The sequence below is a fragment of the Martes martes genome (assembly GCF_963455335.1).
Source record: "Martes martes genome assembly, chromosome: 4".
Lineage (NCBI taxonomy): Eukaryota > Metazoa > Chordata > Mammalia > Carnivora > Mustelidae > Martes > Martes martes.
The window spans coordinates 171,648,867-171,666,461 of record NC_137891.1 but is presented as its reverse complement, the minus strand read 5'-3'; the positions used below and the strand labels follow the sequence as shown (position 1 = coordinate 171,666,461).

General features: G+C 47.8%; 1 protein-coding gene across 1 annotated transcript; it reads right to left on the bottom strand.

Moving 5' to 3' along the window:
• Window positions 1-5,224: 5,224 nt before the first annotated feature.
• On the bottom strand, window positions 5,225-7,228 carry NR0B2 (nuclear receptor subfamily 0 group B member 2). Its single transcript, XM_080802561.1, has 2 exons — window positions 6,650-7,228; window positions 5,225-5,866 (listed from the first exon to the last, which is right to left on the bottom strand). The coding sequence occupies exons 1-2, from the start codon at window positions 7,188-7,190 to the stop codon at window positions 5,568-5,570; spliced, it is 840 nt and encodes a 279-aa protein (XP_080658687.1). The 5' UTR covers window positions 7,191-7,228; the 3' UTR covers window positions 5,225-5,567.
• Window positions 7,229-17,595: the final 10,367 nt, after the last annotated feature.

Sequence of the window (17,595 nt, the reverse complement as noted above, 5' to 3'; positions counted from 1 at the left end):
TAAAGTGTTTGCAAGAGCAAAAAATCGGCATTTAGTACTGTTCAGCAGGTATATGATGTTGAGGGGAACTAAGTCAGAAAATGGAATTATTTATATGAAAAGTTCAAAAATACAAACAAAAGTGTTTCTTGGGGATACCTAAGTAAGTATGCATTAAAATCATAAAGAGGGGACTCTGGGTGGCTATTGTTAAGCATCTGCCTTTGGCTCAGTTCATGATCCTTGGGTCCTGGGATCGAGCCCCACATGGGGCTCCCTGCTCAGCCGGAAGCCTGCTTCTCCTTCTCCCACTACCCCTGCTTGTGTTCCTGCTCTCGCTGCCTCTCTTTTTGTCAAATAAGTAAAATCTTTTTTTAAAAATAATAAAATAAAATCATAAAGAAAAGTAAGGAAATGATTAACCCCAAATTCAGGGTAATCATTACCTTTGGGAGGAGGTGATAGATTTAGAAAAGGACTTCAAAGTTGATGGGACATGATGAGGGTTCATTGTACTGTTATTCTTTACACTTAATATATTTTATAAATGTTATTTTCTCTTACTCAATTTTAATCAAACATCTTAAAAGGGAAAATAGCTCATTTCCTAAAGCAATAAAGCAAGTGTTCGTTTGGTGTTGATCACATACATACACCTATTTGAGAAAGTAAAAAATAAAAACGTTTTAATGAAAGTCTGGGTATTTGCAGATAGGATTGTTATACATATCTAGATTTTAAAATCTGCTGAGGCAAGTGTAAATTGGCACAACCACTTTGGAAAATTTGGCAAGATCTACTTAAGTTGAGCATACCTTCTATGACCTGGTAATTCCAGTTCTTGTTATATAACAACATATCTGGAAACATCTGTGTGCCAAAAGATGTGCAGGAATAATCCTAACAATATTATTTGATTAACCAAATGGCCTTCGGCACTATCTTGGGTAAATGAATTGTGATGTAATGGGATACTTTATAGCAATGAAAATGAATAGGTCAGAATGACTCTGACACAACATTAAGTGAAAGACAAACACAAAAGAGTTCATGCTCTATATGATTCCATTTATGTAAAGTTTAAGACAAATAATCTTACTTATGTTGGAAATTGGGGATAGTGATACCATTTCAGGAGGAAGGAGAGGGTGGTGATGGTGAGCATTTCTGGGGTGTTGCTAAAGCTCTATTGCTTGAGCTGGGTGGTGGTTATGGCAAGGTTTTCATTTTATGATAACTCATCAAACTGTACATGCATGATTTGTGTACTTTTCTGTACATCATACAGAAAAGATTGAATTAAAACTATATTTTGAAAAATCTGAACATAGAAAAATAAGTGTTTTACAGCACACAAGCTGTGTGCTCTGGAAAAGCTGTTAGCTGACCCAAGAAGTTATGCACCTAGTGTTCCACACAATTGCCATTTGTGGGCCTAAATTTCCAGAACCTTGGATGATGCTCAATATGTAGGAGACTTAGAAAATTGCCATTGATTTTGAATGACTACTCCTGGCACCAATGTGGGGATGTGCCGTTGGGTGTGGCTGGGGATTGTTAGCTGGTTATTGTTTGGTATGATCCAAAATGACCCACCAGGAATGAGTGATTCCCCTTGTTAACCCCAATTCCCCTGAGACCTTAGCCTTGTTGCCTCCAGCAGCTTCACTGGGCTTGCCTTTCTCTGCGGCCTTGTTCTGGGACATGGTGCCTGTCTACCTTTCCAGGCCCATCGCTAGCTGCTCTGGGCCCAAGTTGCCCCAGGCCATTTGCAGTTAGCTGAACACCCTTGCTCTCTGTCACCTCGGTGTTTTTGCACCTCTCATTCCCTTTATGTGGAATGCCCATCCCTTGGTTGCCTGGCGAACCCCTGTTCATTCTCTTTAGCTCAGAGCAGTCACCACGGGGCTGAAGCATTCTTCCTACCTCCAGGCAGATTTAATCATTCCCTCTTCTGAGCTCCTGCTGCTCTCTAAACATCCCTCTAGGGGTGCCTGGGTGGCTCAGTGGGTTAAAGCCTCTGCCTTTGGCTCAGGTCATGATCCCAGGGTCCTGGGATCGAGTCCCACATCAGGCTCTCTGCTCAGCAGGGAGCCTGCTTCCCTTCCTATCTCTGCCTACTTGTGATCTCTGTCTGTCAAATAAATAAATAAAATCTTTTTAAAAAATTAAAATTTAAAAAAAAAGGGAAAAAAACACGCAAAAAACCCCACATCCCTCTATCACGGTTCAGACTGCGCTGGATTGCACTTACTTCTCTGTCTCTCTCTGCCACAGACAGGATGTTCAGTGAAGGCAGGAGCTAAATCTTGGTATTTTGAGCCTCTTAGCATCTAGCACAGGGTCTGGTACAAGTGGTCATCAAGAGAGATGTTGAATGATGGCATGAATGGATGGATGGATGGATGGTGGGTGTTGGCTTTTTGCTGGCATCAGAGGTTCTAGGAAACCCAAAGGCAGGGTGTGTTGGCCAAGGCACCCTGACTGCTTATTAAGCAGTCGATGATTAGGCTAATGAAGGTAGGGATAATGGCGATAATAAAATGATACCCAAAGCTGAGCCCTCTCCTGACTCCTCGTGAGTCATCCCTGGCTGGGCTTGAAGACAGGGATCATGGCTGAGAGGGCAGATGGTCAGTAAACAGTGGCTGAGGTGGCTCCAGACAGCCTGATCCTGGCCGTGGCTCATGCCAGCCTGTGCTGGTGAGCCTGGCCTCCGCAGTCACACAAGTCTGAGTTCAAATCTCAGCACAGGTAGTGATCAGTCCAGACACTGAGTAAGTTGCATACACTGTCAGAGCCTGTTTCCTTCTCTACCCTCTCTGGCTGATGAGGCACAGTTCCCACTTTTAAGCTGCTGTTAATGGAGACACAGTCCCCCACTTTTGTCTCACGGAGAAAGCATCAGTTTTCTTATTGTATTATAACTCTCTCTTTAGTTTTGCTAGATTTCTCTTGATCTTCCTTGCAGAAGGTTTGGATAGGGCACAGGGAGTGACAGGAGATACAGATGAGAAGCAGAAGTGTAGCTCCCCAACCACGTGAAGGGGACAGGGAAGAAGTTTGCAAAGGAACAAGGCAGTGCTAATCAGGGAAGCTCTTGAGATGATGGAAACATTAGATAAGTTGAGGGGAAAGGCTGGGGTGGGTAGTGGAGAGGAGCACTTTCTAGTGGCTCTTCAAGGTAGGGGGAAGGAGGGGGTGAGGGGCAGGAAGATTCAGCCTGCAGGTTCAGAGAGGTGCAACAGTACACTAATGGGGGCAGTTAGTGAAGGAACATAAAAAAAAATGACCTGAAACCCCCGAATCCTCTGGATTTGGCTCCTTTGGAGAGACAGGGCAGCTGCTCTTGGAAGAGTTCCCTCCTGCATCTCTGCGGTGAGATGGGCAGTGTGTGTCCAAGTGCTGGCAAGGGCAGGCAGGGAGCGGGGCCTGGGGGCCTGAGCTCAGTCTGGTAGTGCTGGTGGAAGGTTAGGGAGCTGAAGACAGCAAGGCCTGCTCTGGGCTTTAAAGGATGCTTCTATTTGGGACTTCGATTAGGTCCTGGCTTGGGGGAGCTGTTGAACAGGGGATGGTCTGTCTGAGAGGAGGGTAGACGTTGGGGTCACCATGGGGAAAGGGGGTAATTGGTTAGTTGAGGCCCCAAACGCCAAGCAGAGCAGTCTGGTCTGGATTAGCAGGCTCTGGGTAGACCCTGAAGATGTGGAGACATCGGTCGGCTTACATTGGGGGCCCCTTTTCTTTCTGCTGTGACATACAGAAAATGGAGAACATGCCCCAATATGAGGGTGTCCCCATATTGTGTGCCCCGCCCTTGGGCATAGGGATGGGTGTGTGAACATCTGGCTTCTGTGCGGGTGTCTATTGTCATGTGTGTGGGTCTGCTGTATGTCACTGAGTGCGTGTATCTTGGCTGTGCATTTCCATGCTGCGTGTGGGTGGATGGTGGGTCTTTTTTATGGATCTGTGTAAGTGTGTCTGACTTGTATGTCTTGACACGTGTGTGTGTGTGTGTGTGTGTGTGTATGTATGTAGGATGGAGAGAGAGAGAGTTGTAGGTCTGAGTTGTGTGTGTCTTTGTTGTGTGGTGTGAGCTGTATGTTTCTGTCACTCTGGTGTCTGAGTGGTGAGTGGCTGATTGGGTAAGGGACAGGGGTGCCCTTGCTACAGGCACGAGGGCACTGTCCTATCCTGGGGGCCTTCAGAAGAGTCCTGAATGACAACTCTTCGACTGTTGTCCCTGAGCGAATGACCTCGCATTGAGCAATAATTAACTTGGCCCCATGAAGAGAATCCAAACTGGTGGTGACAGGGGGTGGGACTGGTATGGGCAGAGGCCTTACTGCTAAAGAAAGGGGGAGACAGGCAAGGGGGGCCTGTAGGCATGTGTGTTGTTATCATTCCCTCCTGCCTGCAGGTCAGTCACCCTAACCTGGGTGATATTCAAAATCTTTAACCAACAGGAAGGCGCAGACATTGACCTGTCAGAACAGACACAAGCCACACACTGAATGGAGCAGTCCTGGAGGCCGCTGAGATGGCAGACACCACCTCTCCAGTTGCTGGCCAACGAGGTTGGATTCCAGGAGAAGGGCTGGGACAGAGCGGCCACGGAAGGGGGAACTCAGGAGGGCTAAGGGCCATAGCTGCGAACCAAGTGTCATGGAAGTCTCAGACTTTAACAGCTAAGGTGGCAGCTAAACTTTGGGAGGCCTTGACCTCCACGCAGCTGCACCAGGCCGGCCCTGAGTGCCCTTGCTCCTGCCATTGGGACAAAGTGGACTGTCCTCTTCTGTCACCTGCAGGAATGGGGATGTGAAGGATCCCAGACTGCAGAAATTCCAGTGACCTTGCCTGTTTCAATATGGGAATGGGCTGCTTCGTATTTCTTACTGGCTGTGATCTGACTCTGTTGAGGAGGGAGGGAGGCCTGCAGGGGTCAGAAGCCAAGGGAGGGTTCACTGGGGGACTTGGGGTTAGGGAAAAGACACCCCCAGTCCCAAAGATAAAGGCAAGGAAGTAAGGAGGCCTGAACTGATCCTCTCCCCTGGATTCAGACCTGTGCAAGATAAATCTCATTCCCCCAAATGGAATAATCCTCCCACCCTGAAAAGCGAATATCCCAGTTCCCTGAAGCCTGGCTCCAGTGCTCCTTATGGCTCCTTCCTCTCAAACTCCTGATGGGGCGGGGTGGACCCTGGAAGTGGGACAGTCCCTTCCACATGTACAAATTACAGGGTCAGGCTCCAAGGGTGTCATGCCTTTTATTACAAAAACCAATAACTTAAATCACTTCTGTACAAAGTCGGTAGGACTCTTGTCCCAATGAGCAATCTAAGCTTCCTCCCCATCTCAGGAGAGGTCAGGAGTCTTGGCCCAGAGGCTCTGAGGACCACTAAGGGATGGCCGGACAGCTGGAGCACCATGTCAAACCAAGACAGGCCAAGAGGGGCTGTGGTGAGGGAGGGGCCCCAGAGCCCATCTTGTTGGGCTACGACCAGCTTATTCCAGGGGAGCTGAGGCCTGCCTGTGCAGACTGCCCCCCATCCCGGGAGCACTGGGTCACCCTTGGGGACATCTGGCCCAAGTCAGGGCTGCCAGCCTCTGCCCCACCTACACTTGATCTCAGCCTGGGCTGGAACAGGTTGGCTCAGCAAAAGCATGTCCTCAAGGAGACCAGCGATGTCAATGTCTCCAATGATCGGGCGGAAGAAGAGGTCCCCAAGCAGGCTGGGTGGGATGGACTTGAGGGTGGAGGCTGTGAGGAGGACACGGGCCAAGCGGCCTTGGCCAGCGGGGCAGCAGGGCTCCAGGACCTCCCACAGTGCATGGTGAGCCTCTTGCTGCAGGTGTCCGATGTGGGAGGAGGCATGGAGGCCTGGCACGTCTGTGGGCAGAGAGGGGGAAGAGGGCGGCTGAGTACCCCACTCCCAGGCAGCAGTACTGACCCAAGACCTGAGGTCACTGGTTTTTGTCTTTGAGGCCCCATTACTACCTCTTCCATTTATTTATTTTATTTATTGGTCCTTTTATGGGGCAGCCCAGAGTAATGGTTAAGAGCCAGGCTGCCTTTTTGAATCCCATGCTGTCACTTATTAGCTGCGTGAGCTCAGATAAATGAATATCTGTGCCTCAGTTTCCTCATCTGTAAAATGGGGATAATAACACCTATCTCCTAGGTATGTTATGAAGTTTAAATCAGCTAGTATATGCAAAACCCTTTTAACTGGGCCTAGCATATGGTGAATGTAATATGAATATTCATTACTATCACTAGTATTTGTTACTGTAGTTTATATATTCCATGAGGTCTTTATGGTGAGGAATTTTCATCTTACATTTTCATTCTTCTCTATGGGGTCTTTCTGAACCCAAAGAGTTTTACCTGTGGCTGAGGCACAGCTGTGTCTGCCCACCTTCCCGGAGGGTCAAGGGCAAGTTTCTTAGGCAGAGGTGGCAAGGACCAGCCTCTGGAGTGAATAAACCTGTTCCCATCCCTGTGTTGGCTCTACGAGGCTGTGTGACCTTCAGCAATTCACTTAACCTCTCTGAGCCTCTTTTGTCAGGTGACTTTCAGCGATAATGAGGACCCAAAGAGATAACGGGTGTCAAGCCCTCGGAAGGCACCTTCCCTGGCTGGGACCCCATCCAGGAGTGTCTGGAAGCTCACCAGGATTGAAGAGGATGGTCTCTTTCAGGAAGGCATATTCCTTGGGGCCCAGCTCCAGGCTCCAGAAGGACTCCAGGCAGCCCCGAAGCCACTGCACCGCCGCCAGTGAGGGCTGGGGCCGATCCGGCAGCTGGCCGCCGCCTGTGCCGCTACTGGGCTCCTCCAGCAAGATCTTCTTGAGTATGCTGGGGACCGGGGCCTCAGCCACCTCGAAAGTCACAGTGTCTTGGGCCAACCCCAGCAGGAAGAGGGGGCCCCAGCAGCCCCGCAGCAGCCGCTGCTGATCCTGAGGGGACAGCTGGCAGAAGGCCGGCAGATTCCTGAGGAAGCCTACTGTCCTGGCCAGAACATCCAAGGCCTCCCGGCAGGTGCGATGCGGAGTGCACAGCCGGACGGGCCGGTGCTGTCTGCACAGGCAGTGACTCTGAGCCGGGGGCACAGAGGGCCTAGCCCTGAGGCTAGGGCTCAGAAGCGCATACAGAATGGCTGGGCGGCCTGCAGCACCCTGGCATGGGCAGGTCCCTGGCTGGCTGGAGCTCATGGCTGGGGAGCTGCTCTTCCTTCCTCCTGGCCCTGCTGCCCTCCGCTCTGCCCCCCTGGGTGCTATATATATCCCCAGTGGGAGGAACGGTGGGTGTGGGTGGAGGGGATGGCCTGACAACCTTGACTCCAGAAGTCATGTTCATTGAAAAAAAAAAAAAAGAAACATGCACTGGCCTGCAGGATTGGTGGGGAAGTGGCGGGGGAGGAGGCTTTGGGAGTTCCACGTGGCGCTGATACTGCCTCAGTCAATGAAGCGGCCTGCGCAGGACACAGGGCCGCCTGCCCGCCCGCTGCGCTGCCCCTTATCGGATGACTCAAGTGGATAAACAGGGTCATTAACCCGGGCTGTACCAGGGCACCAAGGCCTCAGGTGCACAATCAGCAGGTGGCCATTGCAGGTGTCCCTATTGGTGCCTGCAGGACTCTCACTAAGCTGGGAAGCCAGCCCTGGAGCTGGACGAACCTTGAATGCAAGGCCCAACCTGGAAGTGCCTTATCACTGACTTGTTTGCCTAACCTTGGGGCTTTGCTCCTGTTGTTGGTAAGGAGCAGGCTATGGGGAAGGGAGCCAGGACCCTGGGGGGCTGGGAGGACTTTGCCCACTGTGCAGGCTAGGAGGCGCCTCCCTCCCCTGGCTCCAGTTCTGGGGGCCCTGCAGAAATAAGGTCCTTAAGAACTCTCTCTCCTCAGCTTGGATTCCGAAAGTTCCTGAAAGGCGGTATCTGCTGAGAAGTCCCAGCAGAATGCTAATGAAGAACGGCTGCTCTTTACTAAGCGCCTACTGTGTGCCCTTCCCGTTCTAATCCTCAGAGCTTCCCCAGGAGGCAAGATTCTTACTTTTTGAAACTCAAAGAGGTGAAGTGACTTGCCCAAGGTCACACCACTAAGAAGAACCAGAGCCCAGATCTGTCTGACTCTAAAGTCCTTGTTTGTTCCCCTAGACCCACTGGCCCAGTGGTGCGGCCCAAGCTGTGTGACCTAAGTTTCCCAGAGCTAGTGGCCACCTGGGTCCCCACCTTGAAGCTGCCTGGTCTACAGACGTTGCCTACTTATCATCTGGGCAGACACGTCGCCCTGCCGCCAGCCACATGGCAAATCTGTCCTGGGCGTCTGTCTCTGGATGGTGGAGCATGGGGTGTGAGAGAGGGTGGGAAGGTCCTCGGCTGTGTCGTGTCCGTGGACCTTGGCAAGCCCAGCTTGGCAAGCCTTCCACTAACACACTATTGGGCAGCCATCACCACCCTTGGCACTGGTTCCTGGCTCTATCATTTTCCAGGTGTGTGACCTTGGGCTGATCCCTGTGGGCCTCAGGTGCTTCATCTGGGACAGTAACAAAGTGAGGTCTTGGACTTGAAATGCCAAGCAGTCTCTGGCACACAGTGAGAGGACTTTCCTCCTCCCTTTCCTCTGCTCGAAGGAACCAAGGCCCAGCAGACAAACACGTGTGCATCTTTCATTCGATTGTGAGTGATCTTAATCCTTCCACTTGCAAAGTTCCTCTCACATCCTTTTATCTCCCTGAGCCTTCAGAGTTCCCTCAAAGGAGACTCTGGAGTCAGACTGCCTGGGTTCAAATTCTGCTTTATCACTTAATGACATTGGGCAAGTCACTTTATATTTCTGTGCCTCAGTTCCCTCATCTTTAAAAGGCACAAGAAAGGCTAATAGTGGATAGCAGTTTTATGGGGCCTGACACTTATACAATTTGGCGGTTCCCTCTTCAGGAATAGAAAATCAGGAATGAAAGTGAATATTTAAAATGATAAAATGTGGGGGGGGGCACCTGGCTAGCTCAGTTGGTAGAGCAGGTTGACTCTTGATCTTGGGGCAGAGAGTTCAAGCTCCACGCTGGGTGTTGAGATTACTTAAAAATAAAAATAAAAAAATCTTTAAAATAAAATAGGGGCACCTGGATGGGTCAGTTGGTTAAACGTCTGCCTTCAGCTCAGGTCATGATCCCAGGGTCCTGGGATCAAATCCCGAGTCTGGCTCCCTGCTCAGCGTGGAGCCTGCTTCTCCCTCTCTGTCTGCCGCTCTGCCTACTTGTGCTCTCTTCTCTGTCAACTAAATAAATAAAATCTTTAAAAATAAAGAAAATAGACAAACCATAAAAGACTCAATCTCAAAAAACAGACTGAGGGTTGCTGGGGGGAGGGGGGACGGGAGAGGGTGGTGGGGATATGGACATTGGGGAGGGTGTGTGCTATGATGAGTGCTGTGAAATGTGTAAACCTAGCGATTCACAGACCTGTACCCCTGGGGATAAAAATACATTATATGTTTATTAAAATAAAAAAAAATAAAAAAATTTTTAAAAAAATAAATAAATAAAAAATAAAGAAAATAGGGGTGCCTGGGTGGCTCAGTGGGTTAAACCCTCCGCCTTCGGCTCGGGTCATGATCCCGGGATCCTGGGATTGGGCCCCGCATCGGGCTCTCTGCTCAGCAGGGAGCCTGCTTCCTCCTCTCTCTCTCTGCCTGCCTCTCTGCCTATTTGTGATCTCTGTCAAATAAATAAATAAAATCTTTAAAAAAAATAAAGAAAGAAAATAAAATGACCAAACAAATCATGACCAATCACAAACTAAAATAAGCTGACTGAAAATCAAAATACTTTGATTAATTATTGATGATATTTGACTATTTGTTTTAGCTGCATGTTTTTGCTTGCCTGTTCACATGAGATTTATTTTGAAACCATCACAAACACAGAAAGGTTGCAAGTACAGTACAGGGAACTTTTTTCAACTTGAACCATTTGAGAGTAAATTGCCAACCTGCTGCCCATTGCTTTCAAATACTTGAGTGTGTAATTCCTGCATTTAAGAACATTCCTCTACAGGGTGCCTGGGTGGCTCAGTGGGTTAAGCCTCTGCCTTCAGCTCAGGTCATGATCTCAGGGTCGTGGGATCGAGTCCTGCATTGGGCTCTCTGCTCGGCGGGGAGCCTGTTTCCTCCTCTCTGCCTACTTGTGATCTCTGTCTGTCTCTCTCTGTCAAATAAATAAATAAAATATTTTTAAAAATTTTTAAAGATTTATTTATTTATTTATTTATTTATTTAATTAAAGATTTATTTATTTATTCAGAGGGCGGCAGAGAGAATCTTCAAGCAGACTCTCTGCCGTGAGTAGAGGGCCTCCCCCCTCCGTGGGGCTTGATCTCACTACCCATGGGATCATGACCTGAGTTGATACCAAGAGCCAGAGGCTTACCGACTCAGCCCCCCATGTGCCCCATTTTTTTTTCTTTTTAAACATCTTATTTATTTGAGAGAGAGAGAAAGTGGGTGAGGGGAGAGCAGAGGTGAGGGACAAGCCGACTCTGCACTGTGTGGAGCCCAACATGGGGCTTGATCACATGACCATGAGCTCATGACCTGAGCTGAAATCAAGAGTCAGATGCTCAACCGATGAGCCACCCAGGCGCCCCACTGTTGTGTTCTTTTTGATACATTTTATTGGGTAGCACACATTTCCATCTGTCCCGTGTTTCACTTTGGTCACTTGATGTCTGCCAGGCTTCTCCACTTACTTACTCTTTTCCCTTTATAAGGAATTGGTAGTTTGTGAGGAGGTATTTTGAAACTATGCAGATATACCTTTTTTTTAAAAAAAATTATTTATTTTGATACATAGAGAGAGACAGTGAGAGAGAAACACACAGAGGAGGAGTGGGAGAGGGAGAAGCAGGCTTCCTGATGAGTAGTGAGTTGATGCAGGGCTTGATCCCAGGACCCTGGGATCACGACCTGAGCCAAAGGCAGATACTTAAGGACTGAGCTACCCAGGCGTCCCTGGGTATACCGTCTCATAGTTCGAATGTATTATTTATTTGTTTATTTATTATTTTTCAAAGATTTTATTTGAGTGAGCTAACGAGAGAACATGAGCAGGGAGAGGAGCAGAGGGAGAGGGAGAAGCAGACTCCCACTGGGCAGGGAGCCCGATGTGGGGAGGGATCCTGGGACCCTGGCATCACAACCTGAGCCAAAGGCAGATGCTTAACCAGCTGAGCCACCCAGGCGCCCCTATATGTGTGTATTTAGTTATGAACTCATGGTCTCCTATTTTGTTTAATAGCTTGTAATCTATTATTATCATTATTTTTCTAATGCTCAGATTGTCACAGATTAGTCCGATGGGAGCTTCTTTAAGCTGGAGTCTATCCTTTTGACATGCCCCATCATTCTTTGAACATCTTTTGTTTTCTGATATAAGAAGATACCTCTTTTCAAGCCCCTAGAATCAACCAGTACTCCAAGAATCTCTGATTCAATTTTTAATGGAGTGGAGTATTTAAAAACCGTGATCTGGGTGCCAGGATGATAATTAGAAACCAAGACCTACTCACTGTTATGAAGGTGTCACTGTTCCCAGGCCCTTCTAGAGCTAAGGAGTCTAAACACACACACACACACACACACACAATTTACAGTTATATATATTTTTTGAAATATTTTATTTATTTATTTGGTGAGAGAGAGAGAGAGAGAATGCACACAAACAGGGGGGAGTGGGAGACAGAGAGAGAAGCAGGCTCCTTGCTCATGCGGGACTCGATCCCAGGACCTCAGGATCATGACCTGAGCTGAAGGCAGATGCTTAACCGATTGAGCCACCCAGGCATGCCCCCAGTTACATTTATTTCTGTATCTATACATACTAAAATTTTTTTTTAGTTTAGACTATCACCTGAAATTCTAATCCATATGTGGGGGTTCATTCTAGGTACCCCCCTTTCTATATTTATACCTCCCTTCCTCAACACCGAGGAATCTGGCTTCCGTTATTCTGAATTTGTTTGCTTATTGGATCAACCCTTATTTCTAACCAATCTCCCATCTTTGCCACGACCCCATCCCCTATGAAATGCCCTCCTCACCCCACTTGGGCTCTAATACCTTGTGTCAGGATGCCCCCTCCCACTCAGGGACACCTTCTTCACTTTGCTGGACCCCATGCCATGTGGACACCCTCTTTACCTTGCTGGGGCTCTGACATTTGCTCTGGGCCACAGTGGCTCCTTCCCCCTCAGTCACATGCTTCCCTCCTGTTCTGCTCCACTTAATAGTTTTAGGACTGAAATTTTCAGGAGGAGAAGGAAGGAGAAGAAGTAGAATTGTCCATGAATCTTAAAAGTAAAATTCTCCAGTGAAAATGGACAGATGATTCTGTCTTTCCTCTTGCATGGTTGATCAAAAACAAGTTTTAGGGGCACCTGGGTGGCTCAGTCAGTTAAGCAGCCGACTTTTGGTTTCGGCTCAGGTCATAATCTCATGGTCCTAGGATTGAGCTCTGCATAGGGTTCCATGCTTAGCAGGGAGTCTGCTTGTGGATCCTCTCTCCCACTCCCTCTACCCTTCTCCCCGCTTGCATGTGCTCTCTCTCTCTCACTCTGTCTCAAATAAATAAATACATCTTTTTTAAAAACCATGTTTTCTTCTCTCTTTTTTTTTAGTAATAAAACCATGTTTTCTTCTTGATAGCCAGGATATGTAAACATGATATATCACACATAGATGTTTCTGATACTTGTAGCAGTGCTTAGAGGTGTGTAGTCAGAATTTTGATTTTGTGTAATTACTATCAAAAAAGAAAGACATGCATGGAGTATTTGTAATTGCATAGGCTGCATATTCCTTATAGGAGAGAAATTCCTTCCTGAGTTGGTGTCACTATTAAATGACAGACAATTTAGTGATGATTGAAAGAATTTTGCAGAGATTGGCTTCTTGCTCTTTACAAATCTTTCTTTCTCCCCCACCACCCACGTACTTCCAGGTGTCTTGGGAATCATTCATATTGGGAAGTGGGATAGGGTGGAAAGAAAGGGTGGTCTTAGGCAATTGTAGTTTTAAAATTTTATTTTTGTGGGGAGCCTGGGTGGCTCAGTCCTTAAGCCCCTGCCTTCAGCTCAGGTCATAATCCCAGGGTTCTGGGACCGAGCCCCACATCGGGCTCCCTGCTCAGTGGGAAGCCTGCTTCTCCCTCTCCCGCTTCCCCTGCTTGTGTTCCCTCTCTCACTGCCTGTCTCTCTCTGTCAAATAAATAAATAAAATAAAACAAAATAAAATTTTTGCAAATTAAAAAGTATATATATATATTATATATAATGTAACATACAAGGCTATATCTGTATCTATCTATCTAGAAGACATTGCTGGTCCTCTCCCAAGGCCTTGGATGTACCAGTGAAGCTTCGTGGAAAATCTATCCCTAGTAGCATCTTTTCTGGGTGTTTGTCAGGACACCAAGAGACAAAGAACTTGGCACACAGCCAGTGCTCTGTAAAGTGACGGTGGTCGTCACTATTGTTGTTGGTCTCATCCGCATTTTCTAGAGGAGGCAATTGAGGAGGAGATGCAGAGAAGAGAGATCTCTCGGTTGGGGGGGGTGTATGGTAAAGCTGAACCCCCCAGGTTTCATCTTGCGTTTTTGTTTGTTTGTTTGTTTTTGTTTTCACGTGGAGAACTGTATTTTCTGAGCCCTGCGTGTGGCCTGAAGGCCACGGTGTCAGTTGTGGCGGTCCTAGAGGACAAGGAACAGCCTTAGCAGGGCCCTCTCAGCCTGGGGCATGACTGAAGCTATCCACTCAAGGGGGTGAGAGGCCTCTGTGGGGGAGATGGCCCATCAGCAGCCCTCTGCCAGGGTCCTGCCTTCATTCTGAAGGCAGAGACACAGGTCAGCCTTCAGGAGTCCCCATTCAAGGGAGACACTGTTGGGGACACACAGGCCAGCCCTGAGGGGTCCCCATTCTGAGGAGGGAGAGACAGTCCTGCTTTCAGCAGTTCCAAAAGGGGATGTGGGATGCCCACATCAACAATGGACAGGGATGCTAAAATGGGGCACCTGGGCGGAGTAGCTTGAATCTGGAGACTTTCTGGAGGAAAAGTTCCTGACAACGCTCTCCCTGTACAGCACTCTGTGGTTTACAAAGTATTTTCACTGTAGTGATCTCAGTTAATCCTCAAACGACAAAGGGATGAAGGGGTTCCTACCCAAGCAGGAGCAACGGTCATTATCATCCCAAGAATTATAATGCCTGAGGCCTGTTTAGCATCTACTGTGTGTCAGGCACTGGGCTGAGTGTCATCTGTGAAATTAAAGGGCACCCCATAAGATAATGGATGTGAAAATGCTTTGCAATCCTATGGCCGAGGTGCCCATGTTTGGTCCCCTTGTGTACAGAGCCCTCAGACCAACAGAGGGGCCAGCTACCAGATTCTAGGACAGAGAGGGCCTGGGTTAAGGACAAGAACTGGGAGCCAGAGAGGCAGTACTAAGCACCTTTTCATTCCTGGGGCTTGTCACCTATCTTTGTGCCTGCAAACTTTTGCCCACGCTGCTCCTCCTGTCTGGAATGCCTTTCCCTTACCCCACCTGCCTAGCTAACCCCCAGCCCCCTTTCGTGGTCTTAGAACAAATGTTATTTCTCTAGCACAGACTTCACATTTTTCCCTCTCCACCTCTTCAGAAGACTAAATTGCTGCCTTCCTGACTTCCCAGGCCACCCAGCCCACACCCTTAACAGAGGGCTTAGCTCACGGTGGTATGATCACCCATCTACCTGTGTTGGTGTTGCTGGCTGGTCACCAAGAGGTCTTCCCAGGAAACATGTATTATTTCAATGAATTCACCAGGGTCCTAGATCAGGTCTCGGTTTCTCAGGGAGGAGTCATATCAGACAAGCATCTGGGAATGATTTATAAAATCAGAGTCCTAATTCAGGGAGGCAGAACTCTGAGGTGAAGTGGGTAATGTGTGTGGACTCTGAAGTCTGGCTTCGTGGGTTTGAACCCTGGCTCTACTCTTGCAGCTGTGTGACCTTGAGCACGTGACTTTACCTCTCTGTCTCTGTTTTCTCATCCCCCCAAATGGAGACAATAACATAGGAACATTATGTTAAGTCAAATAATGTTTATCGAGTGTTCAGTACAGTAGTGGGCACTTAAGTTGATTAATTTTACCAGTATTTGTTGATAAGTTCTATAATGAGATTCGGTGGTAACAAGCAAAGACCACTTATTCATTCCCTAACTACTTACCGAGGTTCTACAATGTTTGAGGTTCTGAGCTGAATGCTCAGAAGAATCAAGCAGGTGCTAGCTTTCGTAAAGTTTATATTTCAGCGAGAGGAGATGAACCAAAATTTCTTAATTGTATGTTTCAATGTAGTCAGTAATTACAGAGGATGAGCACAAGGCACTTTGAAAGCAAGAATCATGGAGGTGGGGACTTAATCTGTACATCAGGGTTAGTAAAAGGCCTCACAGAAGAAGTGGCATTTCGGTTGAGGCCTGATGGATAGAAAGAAGTTGACTGGTAAAGGCCTCAGAACTAGGACAGAGCATTGGAGGAAGGGAAAGAAGCCAATGAGGGAGCCTGGCTAGTGAAGGGGAGCCTGGGACAAAATGTGTCTGGAGAGGTGGACAGGGCCTTGATGGTGTGACTCCTCAGAGATCATGGTTGGGAGTTTGGAAATTACCCTGAATGCAGTGTTAATCCATAAGAGCTAATTTTAAGCAAAAGAGTAATAAGTTCTGGCTTGTCTTTTAGAAGAATTGCTTAGGCTGCTGAGTGGAGGATAGACCAGAAAGGGACAAGAAAGGAGGTAGGGGGACAAGCTAGGATGTGAGAGTTGATGCTGGTTTGGACTAGAGTAACAACACCTTGCTTCACACAGCAAGGTGAGAAGGGGACAGAGGATATAGTTTGGAGGAAAAGCTGACAAGGCTTACTAATGGATTAGATGAGACTAGATTCTGGCCTGTGCAAACAGGTGGATGAGTGGAGCTTTGGGCTTGGGCAAATTGGTGCTAGAAGGGGTCATCTTACTCAGTGGGGATTTGGGGAGGAATTAATTTGTGTGTGGAGGGGAGAATATCGATGTTGGCCATGTTAGTTTTTGTTTTTGTTTTGTTTTTTTATTTGACAGACAGAAATCACAGCTAGGCAGAGAGGCAGGCAGAGAGAGGAGGAAGCAGGCTCCCCGCAGAGCAGAGAGCCCGATGCGGGGCTCGATCCCAGGACACTGGGATCATGACCTGAGCCGGAGGCAGAGGCTTTAATCCACTGAGCCACCCAGGCGCTCCCATGTTAGTTTTTTAAAAACAATAATTCTTCAATATAATCAAATACCTAGTCAGAGTTCAAACTTCATATTGTCTCATAAAATTATAAATTTCTTTATTGTAGTAAAATATACGTTAAATTTACCATTTTAACATTTTTAAGTATATAGTTCAGTGGCATTAAGTACATTCGCATTGTTGTGTAACCACCACCGCCATGTGTCTCCAGAACTTTCTCATCTCCCCAAAGCCATGGGAGTTTTCAGATACCTATCAGTCATCAAGGGGAGTTGTCCAGGAGGTAGATAGAAGAACCAGGAGCTCAGGCAAGGTCCGGGCCAGAGATATCACGAGATCACCTAAGAAGAAAGTGTAGAGAGGGAAGTGGAGAGAGCAAAGGACGGAGCCACCAACATTTACTAGTCTAGGTAGAAGAGGACACTGAGAAAGTGTTAGTGCGGTGGAAAGAAAACCAGGTCAGTGTGGTGACACGGAAGCGCCATTAGTTTGCAAGGGCTGCCATAACAAAATAGCCCAGACAGTGTGACTTATGCAACAGAAATGTATTTTCCCAGTTCAGGAGGCTGGAAGTCCAGGATCAAGTGTTTGCTTTCTCACATAGCCTCTCTCTTGGGCTTGCAGAAGGCTGCCACCCATGGCCTTTCCTCTGTGTACCCATGATTTCCTGGGGATCTCTTCCTCTTCTTGTAGGGACACTCCTTCAGTTGTGATTAGGGCCCCATCCTTGTGAATTCATTCAACCAAAATTACCTCTTTAGGGGCACCTGGGTGGCTCAGTGGGTTAAAGCCTCTGCCTTCAGCTCAGGTCGTGATCCCAGGGTCTTGGAATCGAGCCCCACATTGGGCTCTCTGCTCAGCAGGGAGCCTGCTTCCTCCTCTCTCTGCCTTCCTCTCTGCCTACTTGTGAGCTCTCTCAAATAAATAAAATCTTTAAAAAAAAACACACCATAATTACCTCTTTAAATGGCCCTTTCTCCAAAATGTCACATTGGGGGTTTCAACATATGAATTTTGGGGAACACAATTCCATTATCAGAAGCCTAAAGGGGGGAAAAAGTGTTTCTTTCTTAAGGTTTTATTTATTTGGTAGCGAGGGAGAGAACACACAAGCAGGGGGAGCAGCAGGCAGAGGGAGAGGGAGAAATGGGTAGAGGGAGAGGCAGGCTCCCTACTCAGCGGAAAGCCTGACCCAGGGGCTCAATCCCAGGACCCTGGGACCATGACCTGAGCCAAACGCAGATGCTTAACCAAATGAACCACCCAGGTGCCCCCCAAAAAGTGTTTCTAGAAGAAGGGGTAAACTGTGTCAA

Coding starts and splice junctions, on each gene's coding strand:
- NR0B2 (XM_080802561.1), bottom strand. CDS start 7,190: ATGAGCTCCAGCCAGCCAGGGACCTGCCCATGCCAGGGTGCTGCAGGC. Junction 5,867..6,649: donor GACCATCCTCTTCAATCCTG/GTGAGCTTCCAG, acceptor CTCTGCCCACAG/ACGTGCCAGGCCTCCATGCC.